General features: G+C 37.1%; 1 protein-coding gene across 1 annotated transcript in view; it reads right to left on the bottom strand.

The window, feature by feature from the left end:
- MYO5A (myosin VA) overlaps window positions 1–21132 on the bottom strand; it is a 164523-nt gene that overhangs the window by 95881 nt on the left and 47510 nt on the right. Inside the window, exons 5-6 of the mRNA XM_077764363.1 lie at window positions 20743–20887; window positions 4401–4557 (exon numbers count right to left, since the gene is read on the bottom strand). Of these exons, the coding sequence (XP_077620489.1) occupies window positions 4401–4557; window positions 20743–20887 (302 nt within the window). The remainder of the gene's footprint in view (window positions 1–4400; window positions 4558–20742; window positions 20888–21132) is intronic.

Genomic DNA, 21132 nt, shown 5'->3' with positions numbered 1-21132 from the left:
TTTAGAGAATGTAACTTTGTTAATTTTTTATATAACTTAAAAGATTAAGATAATATACATACTACCTTTTTCAATGTTTATTTATTTATTTTGAGAGTGGAGGAGAGGGGCAGAGGAAAAGACAGAGAATCTCAAGTTGGATCCATGCTCAGCAAGGAGCCAGATGTGGGGCTCAGTCTCACAACTATGAGATAATGACCTGAGCCAAGAAGATCATGACTTAAGATGAAATCAAGAGTCAGATGCTTAAGTGATTGAGACACCCAGATGCCCCTCATACGAACTACTTTCTGACTTAAGTAACATGCTTCCATAAAGTTTTCTTTCATGGAAAAGCAAAAACACAAGTGTAGTAGGAAAACCAAGTGTTCACACAATGCGTATATTAAATGTTTAATAAACAATTTCACATAAGATTAATACCATTTTCTTGTGCAAAACCTGAGGCTATCAGAATTAATATATTAGAACCATAGCAAAAGAAAGACATGAAATGCTCTGGAGTATTAAAAAAGCATTCCAAATATAAGCGATGAAAACAGTAATAACATAGCCACAAAAAATCAATACATTAGATTCTCTGATCAATCAAATAAAGCACATTTTCACTCTCTGAAATACAAGGCAAGTATTGTCCTATTTTGCTTGGCAGTGAGAACACTGCTGCATTTCAGATTAACATTTTAAATGGAAAGAGGTGGTGGAAAGCTATCTTCCAAGCAAAATAAGACAAACAAATGTAGCCTAAGATAATTTAACAATATAGACATTTACTTAGATATTCTCTTTCTTGATGGCATGAAAAGCACAACAAAAAGTCTCCCTATATTCCAGTTATTTTTATTTTATTTAGAAAAAGAAATTAATGATAAATGCAGGATTTTCTTTCACTGCACATTTTGTTCACCACTCTGTCAAAGAGCAGAGGAAGAAGATGTAGTAATTGTGGCAGTGGCTGTTACAGCCACCGAGTGCTTAACAGGCACTATCCCAAGCACCTTCCTGCCAGCAACTGAGGAAGCTGGGGAGGGAGGGCCGTAGCCACTCCTTCCTCCCTTAATCTATCCCACCTTCCAGATACCATCTCTCTCCTAGCTACTCAGAGTGGGAGTCCGTGCAGCCAAGCTGTCAAAACAGTACTACACTCTGTGAGAAGCACCAGTGAGTAGGCCAGAGTTGAAACAAACCTCTCCCCAATGTCCTTGACTAAAACGTATTTAAACATAGAACAAAGAGTGGTAGAAGAAGCAAATGAAATAGAAGTCTGAAGATCTGGGTATTAGACCAGGCCCTACTACTAACTTGCCAACATTTAATCCTCTGAGGAATGCTAGTGTCTCCAAGTGTAAAATGACTAGGAGAGATGAGCTCTAGGGTCCTTTTCAAAACTGAAACTATACGATGCTAAGCTCTGAACCTGGTAAGGAAAGAAGGTTCTATATATAAACAATACCTTTTTCATTCCCTCTAATTGCTCCCTCTGCCTTTTTGAAATGTTTTTTTTTTATTTATTTCTGAGAGAGAGACATATAGACAGACAGACAGACAGACAGTGTGAGCAGGGGAGGGTCAGAGAGAGAGGGAGACACAGAATCTGAAACAGGCTCCAGGCTCTGAGCTGGCAGTCAGCACAGAGCCCGTTACGGGGCTCGAACCAAGCAGCTGTGAGATTATGACCTGAGCCAAAGTCATACACTTAACTGACTGAGCCACCCAGGTGCCCCAGCCCCCTCTGCCTTTTAAGTACTATATTTACAACAGGCCCCCTTAATGCTATTTTCATTTCAATTAGCAAGAAACTACTAAGGAGAAGTTTTGTGGACTTATTGATTTCAGTGAAGTGTTGAGTGAGTTCCTCCTCTTTACTAAAAGGATAAAAAATCATCAACTATGGTTATTAAAGATGTAAAAGAATATTAAGACCCAGGATGCCCCAAGATTAGGATGAAAATTTACTGGAGGAAAAGAAAACATGACAAAATGAGCAAAAAAGACTCATTTATCTGTGCCTCATTCATATTTTGCCAAACAGCCTATGCTGAGGATGAGGAGCTTGCTTTCTAGATGATAATGTGGAAATCTCCTTAGCCACTGGGCTGTGATGTTAATGTAGGATGCTCATTATCCTGGGGGTTTCAGATCACTGGAGACCCAGACCTGCCATTCGTGACATCACAGTAAAGGACTCTGATATACAGTCTTGAGAAGCAGGTTTAAAGTTACAAACTCAATATTTCATCTATGTCTTCCTCCTATGACTGCAAACTCTGTTACCATTCTTAAGCCCCAGATTCCATTTTAATCTTTCAAATTGGGATGCCCTCATTTGTAGTTATTGAAAATTAGTTCTCTCTTTGCCAAATTTTCTGAATCCAAATTCCTTTAGAAAAACTACACAATATAGAAAACAGCTAAGCATAATTTTTTTTCAGTCTAGCAAACAAGGTAAATTCTTCATAACTACATATTAAAAAGTAGTATTTGTGGCCATTCCAATATCTCTCCTACTAACACAACTGATAAATGTATTGTAGAAAAACCAATGTCCTATTTTTTGAATGAGACTATAGCAAGGTCATAAAATATGTCATTCAACTTGACATATTCTAGAAGGTTCATTCCAGACTTACATTATTATATGGTCCAGGCCTAGAAAAGGTGGGCTTCCCTGATGCCATCACAATTTAGACTGGGATATTCTAACATTTGGGACAAAGAATGAGCTAAATTATTGCCAAATACAGAGAGTTTGTCGTTGTAACCAAAAATAGTCAAACTGATGGTAGGAAGCAAAGCAAAGGCCTGTTGTTTTCTGACCCAAACCCCAAAACTGGCTCTACACATTATATTTCCCCAATATTAACTGTGGCATCCAGAACTACAGTTGACATCTCTAGCTTAAATTCTTTTGAAATCTTAGTATTTGCTTAAAATCTCTACTATTCTTTTTGGCATAAACTTCTGTTTCCCCCAGTCTGTGCCACTTCAGAAAGATTCTCCAGTTCTCTTTCCACAGTGCACATAGCCCAGGCAGCCCCACAACTTTCCCAGCATATCCTGTCCTCTCAATCCCAAGAACAGAAGACATGCTGCTCTGGAGGACAGCCCTGTGGGCAAGGGCTCACAGCGTTCTGTTCTGAAGTGTCACACACGGCACTGCAAACCAGGCATGTTTACCTCTGGACTGATTATTGCAAAAACCACTTGTACCACAGGTGCACCAGGCCAGTTTTAAACTCCGTCTGTGTCTGGGTGACAAATAAGGCTTGACAAAGGAAAAAAACAGGAATAAACAATGCTGACTTGAATTTTTAATGAGAAAGTTTTATGCCTGTCTGAAATAATTTCTATTATTAACAAGAAATACTTCTCTCCAGTTAATGGGACTACTTAGAAAAATGTCTGACTTTCATAAAATCATATTAATAGATAGCTAATTCTCTAATTACAAATCCTGATATATCCAAATTCTCACACAAACAGGTCCACTTTCTTTGACACGAGCATTTCCACTTCGTATACATATTTCACCTTTGTTTTTAAAAAAAAAAAATTTATGTTTTATTTATTTTTGAGAGAGAGACAGCATGAGCAGGGGAGGGTCAGAGAGAGAGGGAGTCACAGAATCCAAAGCAGGCACCAGGCTCTGAGCTAGCTGTCAGCACAGAGCCTGACGCGGGGCTTGTACCCACAAACCACGAGATCATGACCTGAGCCAAAGCCAGACGCTTTAACCGACTGAGCCACCCAGGTGCCCCTATATTTCACCTTTGAAAGGACGTCTTTTTGTAGTTTGTCCTTTCTCAGGAATTTACTAAATTCTACTGAATTTCTTTTTCTAGCCTACAGCTTTGTGATGTACTTGACAGAAACAAGAAGAAAAATGTTTGTAAGATCATGACTTAAGCTTACAGTTCAAATTTGGGGGAAAAATATAGAAACAGCTAAGAGGTTGTATTAAGTATGGAAAATGCAATGTGGGCAAAGGGATGATAAAATTCTTCATGCATAAGCATGGAGAATCCTATGAACTCAGAATTAGAGGGAAATGAGGAACACACTTCTACTATAAGGAACAATAGATAGGAGTCAAATAACTAGGAGCATAGAAATTTAGAAAATGAAATACCACTGCCAGCTATTTAGAGGAAACAATTCAAAGGTAGATTAAAAGTGCAGAATTATGGAATAAAGTAAATGCCTCCATAGCTGGACTTCATGCAAATGTCTACCTTACAGACTTTTTACTTTCCTGAGATCTCTTCTTACTAATATGTAGAAAAGTATTTTCCCACTTTTAGTGGCCAGGACATCCCAGACTTTCTTACATGTGCTGTTTCAATCCATTTTTTGAGCATGTTTCTTAAGAGAATATAGTAACAAGGCTGCTGCTGTCTTACCTCCATAATGGGGTTGGAGGCCAAGACCTTTTCCTCAACATTGGCTTCACTGGCAGAACCACTTACAGTTGCAAAGTATCGCATAGCATACTTAGCTGAAACTGTTTTTCCTGCCCCAGACTCTCCACTTACGATGATGGACTGATTTCGTTCATCTCTGTAAAAAAAAGAAGAGTAACTGTCAGTGTGCCGACTCCTGAATGTAATTAACATTTCCTCTGTGCTCTCATCAGAGAGCCATGGTGAATTTCTCCTGGTTCGTATGTCCACCAATATGGGAAGGAACATAAGAATGATATTTCCTAATAAAAATAACTACTTACAGGACACCTGGGTGGCTCAGTCAATTAAGTGTCTGACTCCATTTTGGCTCAGGTCATGATCTCACGGGTTTGTGAGTTCGAGCCCCATACTGGGCTCTGTGCTAATGCTGCAGAGCCTGCTTGGGATTCTCTCTCTCCCTCTTTCTCTCTGAACTTCCCCTCTCGCATGTGCATTCTATCTTTCTCCCTCTCTCTTAAAATAAATAAACAAACAAACAAAAAAAACCCCATAACTACTTATAAACTAGTAGTGAACAGAGAGGGGGAAGAAGATATCAAGCATCAAATCAAAGAGTATCACATCTAAGTGTGAATCTATAATAGAGGGTCTCTGAATTTTTTGTGTGTATACATCTGAAATACATTATTTGATTTCTGGATAATAATTCTAGTATATTACAGTACTGTTGTTAATCACCTCAGAACAGAAAGGACACACAGCAAAGGAATTTGGAAGAAAATCCTATTAAAATTACAAACTGTCTAACAGTTAATAGTCCATAAAGTAATGTCTCACACAAACTCCAGCTCCTGCTGAAAGTATCTTCATTAGTAGAGAAGAAACGGTTCATTTATTTGTTGGTGATTTGTTCAAATATGTCAGAACTCAAATACTATCTGCTATTACATCTTTAATTCATCCACACAATGACTCAAAAACTCTGATATACTTGCTCAGGAGACTATCATTTTTTTTAGGATAAAGACCTAAATCATCTTTATCTTTAATATCCAGCACCTAGTCCAGAGCCTGACACATCACAGATACTCAATAAGTGTGTATTGATTATAAGTAAACAGAAGTTCAATATACAATCTAGCCTAATAATAAATCTCTCTGCTTAGACTCCAGTTTATACTAGAACAAAAGTAGGAAACTTGTACTTCCTGAGATGGAACCAGCAATCAGCTTTTCATCAAAATAACAGAACAAGTACATAAAGGTGGTATCATTTGTGCCCTTAATTTACAAAGGGACAGGATCAAGATAACTTCAAAGATTTTTAGTGGGACTATCCTATAAGGCCACAAGATGGGGAGGTTATTCTACTACAGAAGATGATCTTTTTATCTTTTAAAGGAGACTTATTTATCCAACAAATACACCTAATACACCTATCAAACACCTACTGCATGGTAAACATTGTGCTAAATACTAGGGACACAAATAGAATAAGCTGGGATCTGTGTCCTCAAGTGGGTAATAGTCTAACAGGAATGAGAGAGCTAGTAATTAAATATTAAAATACTTGTGATGGGGCACTGAAAGGAGGAAGAGATTATCAAGAAAGGCTCCCTAGAGAGATACCAGTACAAGGTCTAGAACTTGGAAACTAACTAGGAAACTAACTAGAACGTTTTCCTAACTAGGAAAAAGCAAGGGATGAAGCAGTTAGAAAGGAAACATACCAGGGAAAAGAGATAAAAAAATAAAAGCTCAGAAGCATAAGAAATTACAATTATAATTTTAATGAGAAGTTATAATTCAGTTTGGCTGGAACATGGAGTTATGACAGATAAGGTTGCAGAGATGATCAGGAACCTGACCATAAATCTTACATGAGAGGTTAAGGAATCTGAAGTTTACCTAAAAATGATGGAGTGCCATTACAGGATTTTAAACAGAAGATAACACAATCTAGTTAGTAAAAATCACACTGGCAGCAATGTGGAGTATCCGCAGCAGGGAATCCAGATGAAAAGTTATGAAAGTCTGAGTAAAGGCTGTGGTGGTCCTGACTGAGAGGGGAGATGGGTTTCAGAGACATCAAAGTGATAGAATTCACAGTGTTTGGCAATAAATGTTCCAAGTAGAAATTTAGGACTTTTCTGAGGAAAAGTTTCTTTCTCTTTTGAGAAATGAGGCTAACTGTCTTATTTTATAGACCTTGAAAAATACAGTGAGAGTACACAGTTGAGGCCTGACTATACACACTTATATCACACTACCAGGGACAGATAGCAGCCTATTCCTGACACCCAGACTCCCATATTGTGGGGAAATCAGGAGGATCAAGGTGACAACCAAGGAATGCTTAATTTGTATAGTACAAGCTTGCATGTAATCCCCATCTTTATGACACAACATGGAATCTCATACTCATCATCTCATTTTCTTTTTACTTGAATTTGTAGGTAGAACTGGATACTCCCATTGTCTCTGTTCATTCATAACTTATTTCAAGATAAATCATCTAATAAAACAGTTCTCATTGTGGCTCCAGTGCGCTTTCTTTTAGTTATTTAAGACATTCCCAGAATTCACCTTTTTTGAAACATTAATCAAGGCACAGTATCAACAGTTTTTGGATTCCCTTCTACAATATGAGTAGGAAAATGATCTCTTTGTAATTCAGCTCTGTCACTATGCCCTGTGGGACAGCACTCCTTCCAAGAGCAAACAAAGTGAGGAGACTTCCACAAGTCCAACAAAATTATTAATGTGAATTGCTAAACTGTACTGCCTTTAAAAGGCTACTTCAAGTCAATATCAAAAGTATCAAAAATCAATAAAAAAATTCAAGTTAAGGAGCCCATTCCTACAATATGGGGAAGAAGAAAAATATAAAGACAATAAGATCAAAAATTGTTCAAATGAACAGAGATTTGTACAAATACACACATACATGCACTGATAGAAAGCACATGCCATATACATTTTCTTTTCTAGGACAGAGGATCCTGGATCCATATGATCAATAGTTTTTAAATGTTTTTAAGGGATTTTATTATTTCCTTTATATTTCCCCAACATTTTGGCAGACAGTTTTCCCTTTTTCCCAAGGTTAGTAGAGCATTCCATCTTAAATCCAGGGGTCCTCCAGAGAAGAAACGTTGCGCAAGTGGGGCAAGGGCAGAGAAAGAGGGAGAAAGAATCCCAAGCAGGCTCTGCACTAACAGCCCATAGCCCAATGTGGGGCTCATGAACTGTGACATCATGATCTGAGCTGAAATCAAGAGTCAGAGGCTTACCCAACTATGCCACCAAGGTGCTATTTTTATTTATCAAAATAAAAAGCTTTTGCACAACAAAACAAAAAAGGCAACCTACTGAATGGGAGAAGAGATTTGCAAATGACACATTCAATAAGGGGTTAACATCCAAACTATTTAAAGAACTTACACAAGTCAATACCAAAACCCCCCAAATATTCCAATTTAAAAATAGGCAGAAGCCAAGAATAGACATTTTTCTACAGAAGACATACAGATGGCCAACAGACACATGAAAAGATGGTCGTCATCACTCATCATCAGGGTAATGCAAATCAAATCTACAATGAGATATCACTTCACACCTGTCAAATGGCTAAAATCAAAAAGAGAAGAAACAACAAGTGTTGGCAAAGATGAAAAAAAGGAACCCTCATGCACTGTTGGTGACAATGCAAGCTGATGAAGCCTCTGTGGAAGACAGTATGGAGGTTCATCAAAAATGTAAAAATAGAATCACCCTATGATCCAGTAATTTCACTACTGGATATTTAGCCAAAAAAATAAATAAATAAAAACACTAATTTGAAAATATAGATTAGATATAAATATATGCCTATGTTTACTGGAGAATTATTTACAACAGCTAAGATATGGAAACAACACGAATGTCCATCCATAGCTGAATGGATGTGATATATTTACACAATGAAATGCTACTCAGCCATAAAAGACTGAGCTCCTACAATCTGCAACAACATGGATGGACCTAGAAGATATAATGCTAAGTGAAATAAGTCAGTCAGAGAAAGACAAATACCATAATGTCATTCACATGTGGAATTTAAGAAACAAAATAAATGAACAAAGAAAAAAGGCAAAAGAAAACAGATTTTTAAATACAGAGAACAAACTGGTGGTTGCCAGAGGGGAGGTGAGTTGGGAGGATGGGTGAAATAGGTGAAGGGGATTAAGAGTCCACTTATCGTGATGAGCACTGAATAATGTATAATAATCCTTTTTCTTCATCTCTATTCATTATAGAATTAGTGAATCTTTGTATTGTAAACCTAAATTAATGTAACACTATATGTTAATTATACTTGAATACATAAATTTTTTTAAATTTATGGTTCAAGGTGAATATTACAGTCTATCCTCTTCTATTCATTTGAGCTGTGAACTTTAAATGGTTATATATATGTAAATAATAATTTATAGTTCTTTGAAATTTTGATTATCTAATCAGCCAGTATTTATAATCCTTCAAGTACTCTTGTCCTTATTACAATACAAGAGCCTTCTTTCTACTTTTAGGAAACAGATAGAACTTCAAAAGCCTGATAAAACCTAGTTAAAGAACAGAGATTCTCCACTTTTCATAAGGACAGATCAATCTGGACAGGTCCAATCAATAAGGACCATCTTAAGGATGCATGAACCACAGATTTATAATTTCTGGTTTGGACAGTTTCTCAAGGGCCTCTACAGTAATCCTAAATACCTGCGTACTAGGTGCCTTGGAGGTGAGCTCTTCTGACCTGTTCTATCAATGCTGGTTTCAGAAACTCTAATGTGAACTGAAAGTCCCCACCTAAAAATACTGCTTCATTCATTTATTCAACAAACATGTAATGAGCAGCCACAAAGTACCAATCATTTTATGAACATAAAAGATTCTGGGGTCATTGCTTATTGAGAGAGACTGAAAGTACAGTTAAAATACAGTAAAGTAATTGTTAGAAAAGAGGTCTGTACAAGAGCATTGAAATAAGGGAGGAAGGATATGAAATTGGTGGGAAATGTGAGGAGGGGAAGTCAGGAAATGTTTTCTTGAAAAGGTGATGTTTTAATTGACTTTTACATGATTAGGCGAAAAATAGATTGTATAGGAAGAAGGCAATGGGAATTAAGTTATAGAGAGACACCTGAAATCTAAGGGGAAAAATTATTCACGAATAGAATATCCACTCTGCGTTGATCAAAGAGAGGAGTTACACTTTAGTCCATTTTCCTTCTTTGGTCCTCAGTATCTGTATCTATCTAGTCTCTATATCTGTACCTATTTGGTCAGCCCAGTCTTTTCTTTCATCTATTAAGTTTTTATATTAGGGGCACCTGGGTGGCTCAGTCAGTTAAGTATCTGACTTCAGCCCAGATCATGATCTCACAGCTTTTGAGTTCGAGCTGACAGCTCAGAGCCTGGAGCCTGCTTCGGATTCTATGTCTCCTCTCTCTCTCCCCCTCCCCCATTCACGCTCCGTCTCTCTCTCTCTCTCTCAAAAATAATAAACATTAAAAATTTTTTCATTTTATATCAGGTGTATTCTTTTATAGATTTTCCTTTGGAACTTTACTCTTTAAAAAATGTAATCTCTCTAGTTCATCATGTCATATTGAATACTATTCAGATCTTCTAAGACCATCAACCTGTTCTCTGCAAATTTAATGAGCATACTTTTCATTCACATCCTGGTCATTCATGACTAAGTAATGCGAACCTCAGACCTGACTCATGCGGAACACAACTAATAAATCCACCCATGTTGATGTTGACTCTCTGATAGCCATACACTGGGTGTTCCCATTTACCTTAGTTAACTGTACAAGCACCTACATCTAATTTTTAGCTTATAAGTAAACATGTTTGCATGAAACAAAATCTAGAGTTTTACTTTTTTGCAGGCAATCAGTCTGTTTCTCCCTTATTTAACCACTTGTTAAAAAGAGAAAATATTGGGGCACCTGGGTGGCTCAGTTGGTTAAGCTCAGGTCATGATCTCACGGTTTGTGGGTTTGAGCCCCGCATCAGGCTCTGTGCTGATGGCTAGCTCAGACCCTGGAGCCTCCTTCGGATTCTGTGTCTCCCTCTCTGTCTCTGACCCTCCCCTGCTCACGCCGTCTCTTTCTCTCTCTCTCTCTCTCAGAAATTTTAAAAAAAGAGAGACAAAATATTAAATTCATGTGATAGAAGGTTCTCTTCCAAAGTTGTGTTTTTTACTGTGATGACTTAGATGCGGCGTTAGCCAGCATTACAATGATTCCAAAACCAGACAAAGACCCCACTAAAAAGGAGAATTACAGACCAATTTCCCTGATGAACAGGGATGCAAAAATTCTCAACAAGATACTAGCAAACCAAATCCAACAATACACTAAAAGAATTATTCACCACAATCAAGTGGAGTATATTCCTGGGATGCAGGCCTAGTTCAATATCCACAAATCAATCAATGTGACAGATGACATTAATAAAAAAAAAAGGATAAGAACCACATGATCCTCTCAATAGACACAGAGAAAGCATTTGACAAAATACAGCATCCTTTCTTGATAAAAACCCTCAAGAAAGTAGGGGTAGAGGGAACATACCTCAAGATCATAAAGGCCATACACAAAAGACTCACAGCTAATATCATCCTCAATGGGGAAGAACTGACAGCTTTCCCCCTAAGGTCAGGAACACAACAGGGATGTCCACTCTTACCATTGCTGTTCAACATAGTGTTGGAAGTCCTAGCCTCAGCAATCAGACAATAGAAAGAAATAAAAGGCATCCAAACTGGCAAGGAAGAAGTCAAACCTCCACTCTTTGCAGATGATATGATACTCTATGTGGAAAACCCAAAAGACTCCACCAAAATACTCCTAGAACTGATTACATGAATTCAGCAAAATCACAGGATATAAAAATCGATGAACAGAAATCAGTTGCATTTCTATACACCAATAATGGAGCAGCAGAAAAAGAAACCAAGGAATCAATCCCATTTACAACTACACCAAAAATCATAAAATACCGAGGAATAAAACTAACCAAAGAGGTAAAAGATCTGCACGCTAGAAACTATAAAAACTTATGAAAGACACTGAAGAAGACACAAAAAAATGAAAAAACATTCCACGCTCATGGATTAGAAGAATAAATATTGTTAAAACGTTGACACTACTCAAAGCAATCTACACCTTCAATGTAATCCCTATCAAAATAACACCAGCATTCTTTTTTTAATTTTTTAATGTTTTGTTTATTTCTGAGTGAGAGAGACAGCGCAAACAGGGGAGGGTCAGAGAGAGAGAGGAAGATACAGAATCTGAAACAGGCTCCAGGCCCTGAGCTGCCAGAACAGAACCCAATGTGAGGCTCGAAACCAAGAACTGTGAGATCATGACCTAAGCTGAAGTCGGACACTTAACTGATTGACCCACTCAGGCAACCCGAAATTGCTCCATTTTATAGGTAATAAAACTGAGACTGAGGCAGATGAGGAGATTTAACCTTACATAGTTATTTATTGATGCATGTGTGATTAGTACAGAGATCTTTTGCATTATACCAAGGTTATGCATATAAACTAATTCATTTCAAGAAAACCCAGGGGTGCGTGGGTGGCTCAGTTGGTTAAGTGTCCGACCGCCGTTCAGGGGTTCATGAACTCAGTTCATGAGTTTGAGCCCCGAATTTGGCTTTGTGCTCACAAGTGCAAAACCTGCTTTGGATCCTCTGTTGCCTGCTCTGTCTGCCTCTGACCCACTCTGCTCCCCCCACCCCCACCCTGTTGCGTGCCTGCTCTCTCTCTCAAAATAGCTGTTTTTTTTTTTTTTTTACAAAAGAAAACCTATAAATTAAACTTAGTAAAAAAAAGTTTATTTACCTTTTACAATGGAAAGAAAATCAACCAAATTAAAGTAATCAATATTACCTGGTTTTAAGGAAATAAAAGGAAAAAAAACTTATGTGTTAAGGAAAATTTACTGTCATTTAGTTACCAAAGAGCAATCAGTGCCTGCATGAGAAAAGACTGACAAGAATGGGAAACAAGAATATGAGAAGAAAAACAGACACAGAAGCCCACCAACATTTGCACATCTCCTCTGTCAGTCAATTAAAAGTTAAGAGGCTTGGGGCGCCTGGGTGGCTCAGTTGGTTAAGCATCAAACTTCGGCTCAGGTCATGGTCTCACCACTCATGGGTTCGAGCCCCACGTCGGGCTCTGTGCTGACAGCTCAAAGCCTGGAGCCTGATTCGGATTCTGTGTCTTCCTCTCTCTACCCCTCCCCAACTCGCACTCTCTCTCACTCTCTCAAAAATGAATAAATGTTAAAAAAAATTTTTTTTAAGCTTTAAAAAAAAAATAGAAAAGTAAGAGGCTAGACTGTGAAGATGTTCTGTGAGGGCACTGCTCTCTATGAGAGCTTAGAAAGGAGTCCTGAGTCAAGGATCCTGGTTATTGCTATTGTCATTGGACATATGCCTCCTGGGGAAGAATCATTTGTATCAGTTTTGCTTCGAGGATAGCTACCTAAAATGAAACTCCAACCGTTCCTTCTCCCTCCCGTCCACCCCACATACAAAACCTGCTCTTTCTTCCATTTCCTCCATCTCAGTAAATGGCAACTCCCACCTTTTGGCTGCTCAGACCAAACACCTTGCCTCCATCCCTGACTCCTCTTTTTCTTTCATACCCTCACGTAAGCAAGGCTTTGTCCACTCTATTTTAAAAATACATCCAGAATCCATCCATCCACTTTTACCATCTCCACTGATATAATGTTCAACTGGATTATCATTATTTCTTAATTGGATCAATATGAAAACCTCCTAACTAGTCTCCTGGAGTCTACCCTTGTTCTATTATCAATTGTTCTCTTAATTTTTGCTTTTGTTTTCTAACTGGTTTTGATAGGATTTCAAACTGTTTCTTTCATTGATTTCAAACTCATAGAAAATTACAAAACTAGTAAAATGAACTCCCATATATTCTTACTCATATTCACCAAATGTTTAGGTTTTGCCTATTTGTTTTATTAACCTATTTCTCTTATACTTTCTGAAATATTCAAGAGTAGGTTATAGACATGATAACTCCTACATAATTTAGAGTACTATATTTCTTAAGAAGAGTGACATACTTTTACATGTCTATAGTAATCAAACTCAAGAAATTTAACACTGACATAGTAATATTATTTATTTCACAGTCTATATTCCCATTTTATCAACCATCCAGCAACATTCTCTACAGTTTACCCTCCCTCCACCATCCTTACAGATTCAATTCAGAATATTCATTGCATTTAATTGCATATATTGTTCAACGACTTTAATCTAAATGGTTCCTCAGCTTTTCTTGGGCTTTTTTGACCTTCTTAATTTTGGAGAGTATCTACAGTTATTTTGTACAATGCGCCTCATTTTTAGTTTTTCTGGTGTTTCTTCCTGATTAGATTTAGGATATGCATTTTTGACAGCAATCTATGGTCAATTTTTATCATAGCTGCAAGATCAGGCCATTCCTCTCCTCAAAACCCGCACTCAGAGAAGTCAAATTTGCTATGATAGACCATATCTCCTGGTAGGGTCCTTGCAGTTGATTATCTCTCTGCTTGAAATACTCTTCTCCAGATATGTGAATGACTTACTTTCTCCTTTCCTTTATGTAATATTTTTTTTAAGTCTTATTTATTTGCTTTGAGAGAGACAGAGAATGTGAATGGGGGAGGGGCAGAGAAAGAAGGAAAGAAAGAATCCCAAGCAGGCTCTAGGCTCGGAGCTGTCAGCACAGAGCCAAACACAGGGCTTGAACTCACAAACTGAGATCATGGCTGGAGCCAAAATCAAGAGTCAGATGCTTAACCAACTGAGCCATCCAGGCACTCCCTTTCCTTCATATTACTACTCAAAAGACAGATTAAATTTTCATGGAGCTAGGTAAGTTGATATCAAAGTCTCTATGAAAGAACAAATAACCTAAAGATAGCTAGGAAAATCATGAAAAAGACAAACTCTGAGAGGATTTAATGGTACCAAACATTTAAAAAATACTATAAAGCCACTATAATTAAAACAGTGTGAAGGGGTGCCTGGGTGACTCAGCTGGTTAGTATCCAGCTTTGGCTTAGGTCATGGTCTTGTGGTTCATGAGTTTGAGCCCCACTTCAGGCTCCTGGCTGTCAGCACAGAGCCTGCTTCACATCCCCTGTCTCTCTCTCTCTGCCCATCCCTCATTTGCATTCTATCTCTCACTCTCTCTCTCTCAAAAATAAACATTAAAAAAAAAATAAACAGTGTGATACTGGGGCATGAATAGATAAAGGAAGGTTTTGAAAAGGACAGAGCCAAGATATTAACTCTAAAACATGAGAAAACCTAGGATATGATAAGTGGCATCTGAAATAAGTGGGGCAAAATAGGTTTCTTAATAAGTGATTCTGGGATAACTAGATAGTCATTTGGAAAAAAGATAAATTTAGATCCATATCTCTTATCATACAAAAGAATAAACTTCAATGGGATCAGGGACCTAACGGTAAATTATAAAACTATACAAAGATGAGAAGAAAACAAGATAAATTCCTCTTTTACCCTGGTATATACCCTGGTGTTTTAAAAGTTTATCTATCTATTTTGAGAGAAAGAGAGAGAGCAGGGGAATAAAAAGGAGGAGAGGGAATCCCAAACAGGCTCCTCAGTGTCAGCAAGAGCCTGATACAGGGCTCAGACCCAGGAACCATGAGTTATGACTTGAGCTGAAATCAAGAGTTGGACACTTAACTAACTAAGCCACCCAGGCACCCCTAAAGAAAGGCTTTTAACACTGACTCAAAATCTAGAGTAATAAAATAAAAAATTGATAATTTGCATGGGGAATAAAACAGTACAAAGAAAATCAAAAGATAACTTATAAATGGAAGGGGGATATTTACAATATATACCACAAAGAGCTAATATTGCTAATGCATTTTTTTAACTCTTAAAATTGAGGATCAAAGGACTAACCACACAACAGAAAAACTGAAAAGACATATATGGACAGTTCACTGCATGAACAAAGAAACAAAAACATTAATAAAATGACTTTTAAACATATAACAAGATGTTCAAACCCACTCATATTTTAATACAAATGAAAACAATATTGAGATACCACTGGATAGTGAAGAGCTACAAAGAAAAACTACATATTTTTTGTTGATGAGGCTATGGGGAAGCAGGCATTCTTGAACATTTTTGGCAGAAATGCAAATCAGTATAACCATTCTAGAGGGAATTTGGCAATACCTACAAAACTACATTTACACCTACCTTTTGACCTAAAAATGCTACTTTTAGCAACCTACCTGAAGCTACGTTTCCCGAAATACAGAAATACATACGCACAAGGTTATTACAGCATTGTTTATAACTGCAAAATGTTGAAAACAATCTAAATGACCATATATGGGAAAGTGGTTGAATAAACTAATAAAATGGATAATATAAAAAACTAACCTAAGTAACTTTGGAAATCAGTACTTTATATTCCATAAGGCTAAAGAAATTAATTGGACACAAATATTGTACTTGAGTGGTAAATTTGCTTCTCACAAGGGTATGGGCTAATATTTCTGAAAGTTTACCACTTTATGAGCATTCTAGGATTAAGCAAACAAATTATATTGAGACCAGGTTTCTCAAGACCAAAGAAAGGAGATAAAAGAAGGAAAAAGATAAAGCAAAACTAAAAACAATAGTGTTGAACTGGAACTGGATATATTAATATGAACTCATTTTTTAAAAATATATATACAGACATACATAAAAATAGATACAGACATGTACAGAATGTGTGTGTGTGTGTGTGTGTATAAAACTGTACAACTTTCATATTTAGACAAAGGCAAACTAACACAACACTGAGATACCATTTATCACCTGTCAGTGTGGCAAAATTTTAAACGTATGACAACACATCCTGTCAGTAAGGCTGTAGGAAAACCTTTATTTCCTAGCTCTGTGAATGAGGCTTAAAGACGATGCCCCACCTTTTCACAGAACTGTACTGACCTTCATGAGGATAAGAGACTCTGAAGAGACGGGGGAAAAAAATTAAAAGAAAAAAAGAAAAAGACGATGCCCCAGTAGTAATGAGCACTCCTAGCAGAGAGATGTTGGCTTCTAAGTACCATTCTGCCCAAAAAGAAACCAAGGCTCCCTGAAGAAATTAAATAGCTGAATCTAGGGTTGGGGTAAGGAAATCAGAAAATGAGCCACATGATGCTAGAAAGTAAGAAATGATCAAAACATAATAAAGGACTATTGAAAGGACACTTGAAGAGAGCTCCAAGGTTTGAACAAAATGAATCTGACAGAATTTGAACAAAATAGTGATAGTAAATAGAGAATAATCCATAGATAAAATAAATACCCATGAGTCCATACTGATACAAATAAAAAATAAATACTAAATAAATGGGGGGGAAAGAATAGCTCTTCCTTAGAGTAGAAAATAGCAAATGACCACTTGACCAACACCACAGTAATAATTGTTGCAGTCAAGAATCATCAATGGATGTTCAAATTAGTAAGCAAAAATATGATGAAAAATAGGGTATTTACATGGTCTCAAAGTATTTTCCCATAATATACTTATTAATTTCAAAGTTTAAAATAATAATTATAGGGGCGCCTGGGTGGCTCAGTCAGTTAATTGTCTGACTTTGGCTCAGGTCATGATCTCATGGTTTGTGAGTTTGAGCCCTGCATCAGGCTCTGTGCTAACAGCTCAAAGCCTGGAGCCTGCTTTGGACTCTGTGTCTCCCTCTCTCTCTGCCCCTCCCTTGCTTGTGCTCTGTCTCTATCTCAAAAATAAATAAACATTTAAAAACATTTTAAAAAATAAAATAATAATTATAATAGAGAAATCTGGTAGATACTGCCTTAACTAAGTTATGAAAGTTAACATTCCTAGGAATTAGTATCTTGTATCACCTCTGTATGATGAAAGGCACACCACTTCGGTGATATGCCTATCCAAAATGCATGGCTAGCCTCAATTACTCAATCAGGGAAAAAAAACGTAAACTTGCAGGACGGTAAGAATTTTTAGAGTCTATTTTGCCTAATTTTTCTACTGCTGTGTCCTCAGAGCCTACAAGAGAACTGGCTGGTATGTATTCAAAAGTGTCAAACTAATCATCAAAGAAAAGAGGACTAATGGATGGTTCTAGATTGGAGGAGCCTAAGGAGACTGAATGAGGTACAATGTATGATTCTAGATTGAATCCTAGACCAGAAAAAGGGCATTGAAGGGGAAATGATGAACTGTGAACAAGGTTTTTAGATTACTTAACAGTATTAGAAGAATGTGAATTTGCTGGTTTCATTTACTATGGTTATATAACATGTTAACATTTAAGGAAACTGGATATAGGGCATATGGTACCTCTGTGTACTATTTTTCCAATCTTTTTGTAAGTCTAAGGTTTTTTTAAGTTTGGAAAAAAATGGAGAGGCAATTTTATAATGAGGCTTTCCCTGAGCCTAGTACATATACCTTCTGGCCTACCTGGCATTCCTTACCCACTTTCCTAACTTTACTTTCCAGGATAGCACTTATTAATATGGGAAAAACTGTATCTTGTCCGTCACTTCAGGAGGGTAAGAACTTTGTCTGTTTTGTCTTCTTTGTTTGCTGTTGTGTCTCCTATGTGTAGGACAGTGTCTGGATGGTGTTCAATAAAAGGTCTAGTGAACAAGTGACGACCTTCCCTGAAGATGTAGGCTTCTGGGAGTACTGGAAATGTGAAACTCCGGGATTCACATCTGCTAAGAATGGCACATCATCACTTGGTAAGGAAAAAATGCCAAGAAAGGATCCTGCAATATCTATCTCCAACTGTAGGCCTAAGAGACATGGTCTAATTAGCTGTAGTAGCACATTTTCTGTGTACAAATTTATAAATGGTGAACATAATATCATAACTGAAGTGTATTTTAAAACTGCCTAAAAAAACAAACTGAGCAAAAGGAAAAGAAACCAGTGAAACTGCAGTAAAGAAATCACACTGACTAGCTGAGTCATAGGGGAATGAACAATGAGGCTTGAAAAAATGTTAGGAAACCAAAGTAAATCTAGGGTTGAAAAGCCAGAAATATTCATATAGATCTAACACTATTCTTGGATTTCCTATGACAAAGATGTTACAAACCAGACTTTCATATTAGTATTTTTCAGATTAGTATTTTCAAAGAAGTCATTTAATTCTCTATGAGCAATATAACATTTTTTAGATATAATTTTTAGGGCCTAGCACTCCATGCAATTCCCTCTCTGCCTGACAGCTCTCTGGCTGTACTTGTGCAGTGCTAACTTGTATTGTAATGCTCCAGGACTATATAAATTAAATACTGGTGGGTTTTCTAATTTTAGGGGAAAATTATGCTGGTAGATGGTAAATTCCATCTTAAAGCTTAAAAAGTAACATTTCTCACACTTTTGACACTAGTTCCTATTTTATAATAATATCTGGTATAATACAGGGGCGCCTGGGTGGCTTAGTCGGTTAAGCGTCCAACTTTCGCTTAGGTCATGATCTCATAGTTCGTGGGTTCGAGCCCCGTGTCGGGCTCTGTGCTGACTGCCAGCTCAGAGCCTGGAGCCTGTTTCAGTCTATGACTCCCTCTCTCTCTGACCCTCCCCTGCTCACGCTGTCTCTCTCTCTCTCTCTCTCCTAGAAATAAATAAAACATTTAAAAAAAAAATATGTGGTATAATACAGCATCTTATGTAGTACAAAACTATAGTCATTTTATACTTAATATGATAATATTTTATAGTGTTAGACTAATGGAATTTGAAAGCTAGTCTTCCTAGTTATGTGGCCTTAGGAAAGTTAAATAACTTCTTACTGCTTAAATTTTCTCGTTTGTAAAATGAAGATCAATAATAGGACCAACTTCAGAAGGCTCCTGTGAGGATAAAAATTACTTAACAAAATGGAAGGCAATTAAACAGTATCTTGCAAAGACAGAGTACTAAATAGCTATTATTAGAAATAATAGTATTTTATTAATAAAAGGGCAATAATGACTTCTACGGACTCTGTCAATGAAATATTTCTAAAATTCTGTCACATGCTGGTCCAATTATGTGCAAACACTCTCCCCATTTGGAAAGGAGAAAATAAAACCTCTGCAGTATTAGTTTTTTCTCCACTTCATAAATTGCTTGAGGATATATGCTGGTCTTACCTGAAGACTGGAAATATGAATTAAATATATATATGGTTCTATACATCCATAGTTTTGTATTAGTACATTATTATGAGTATATTCTGGGCCTGAAAGTAGCTTTTTCCTCTGGTTTTCTATTCTTGTAGTGTTAGGGTTCCATGATTAACATCAAAGACATTTTACTGATGCTATTCAGGATCAGTGGACACTAGAACATAATACTAACATTAAGTTCATAGTTTCCGTCAGATTTAATTCTCTAAAATACAGACAGATTTCCTCTTGTTCTTAGCCCTTTTATTTCTGTTCTGCCACTCATTAGCTGAATGATAGTGAGCACATCACCTATTACCACTAACCCTTGATCCACTCATCTGTAAATATAATATCTGTCTTTGCACATAGTCACAAGATCATGAGGAGATTCCAAAGGCAGTTTTTTTTAAATGAAGTTTATTTATTTCTTTTGAGAGAGCGAGAGCAAGAGAAGGACAGAGAGAGAGGGAGAGAGAGAGAATCCCAAGCAGGGTCTGCACTGTCAGCATGGAGCCTGATGCAGGGCTCGAACCGAAGAACCATGAGATCATGACCTGAGCCAAAACCAAGAGATGGACCATTCACTGACCGAGCCACCCAGGTGCTCCCCAAAGTCAGTTTTTAAAAACTGTATGTTCTGGGGCACCTGGGTGGCTTAGTCAGTTGCGTGTCTGACTTTCGCTCCGGTCATGTTCTCACAGCTTGTGGGTTTGAGCCCCGCATCAGGCTCCGTGCTGACAGCCAGCTCAGAGCCTGGAGCCTGTTTCAGATTCTGTGTCTCCCTCTCTCTTTGACCCTCCCCTGCTCACACAGTCTCTCTCTCTCTCAGAAATAAATAAAACATTAAAAAAAAATTTTTAACTGTATGTTCTCTTATAAATAGGAAGTTATTTTCATAATAATGCAGGCCACCTGAAATAGTCAAGGCTATTTATTTATCAGTTGCTAATAATTTATCAGTTGCTCTTCACTGTATTTTAAAATATCTGTGAGTCAGCAAAGAACAAATTATCACATCTAGTAAGAGTCATGAAAAAATAGAGCTTCCACCAACCTGGCCATTTGCTTGTAAGCTTCTTCAGCTACTGCAAAGATATGTGGATCCATATCACCCATATTCTGACCACTATATGCATTAATAATATCTTCTCCATAAATAGGCAGCTGTTCATAAGGATTTATAGCTACTAGGACTATACCTGGGAAAGAGGTAAAAAAAACAAAAGAAGTCAGTGATATACTAATGGACATACTTAACTTGGTAATGTAAGAATCACAGTTAACACAAATTTCAACTTCAGATAATCTTAAACTAACAAATTGTTAAAAATCAAAATATATCACAGCCTTTGTCTCTGACCACATTACACACAGACCTAACTAACACATCATTTAAAAACTGGCCCAGGTTACTAAAGATAAAAACTATGGCAATGTTGAAAGA

The sequence above is a fragment of the Crocuta crocuta genome, unplaced genomic scaffold (genome assembly GCF_008692635.1).
Source record: "Crocuta crocuta isolate KB4526 unplaced genomic scaffold, BGI_CrCroc_1.0 scaffold102, whole genome shotgun sequence".
Taxonomy (NCBI): Eukaryota; Metazoa; Chordata; class Mammalia; order Carnivora; family Hyaenidae; genus Crocuta; species Crocuta crocuta.
Note: the sequence above shows the minus strand (reverse complement) of the source record. Positions and strands in the feature narration are given on the sequence as shown.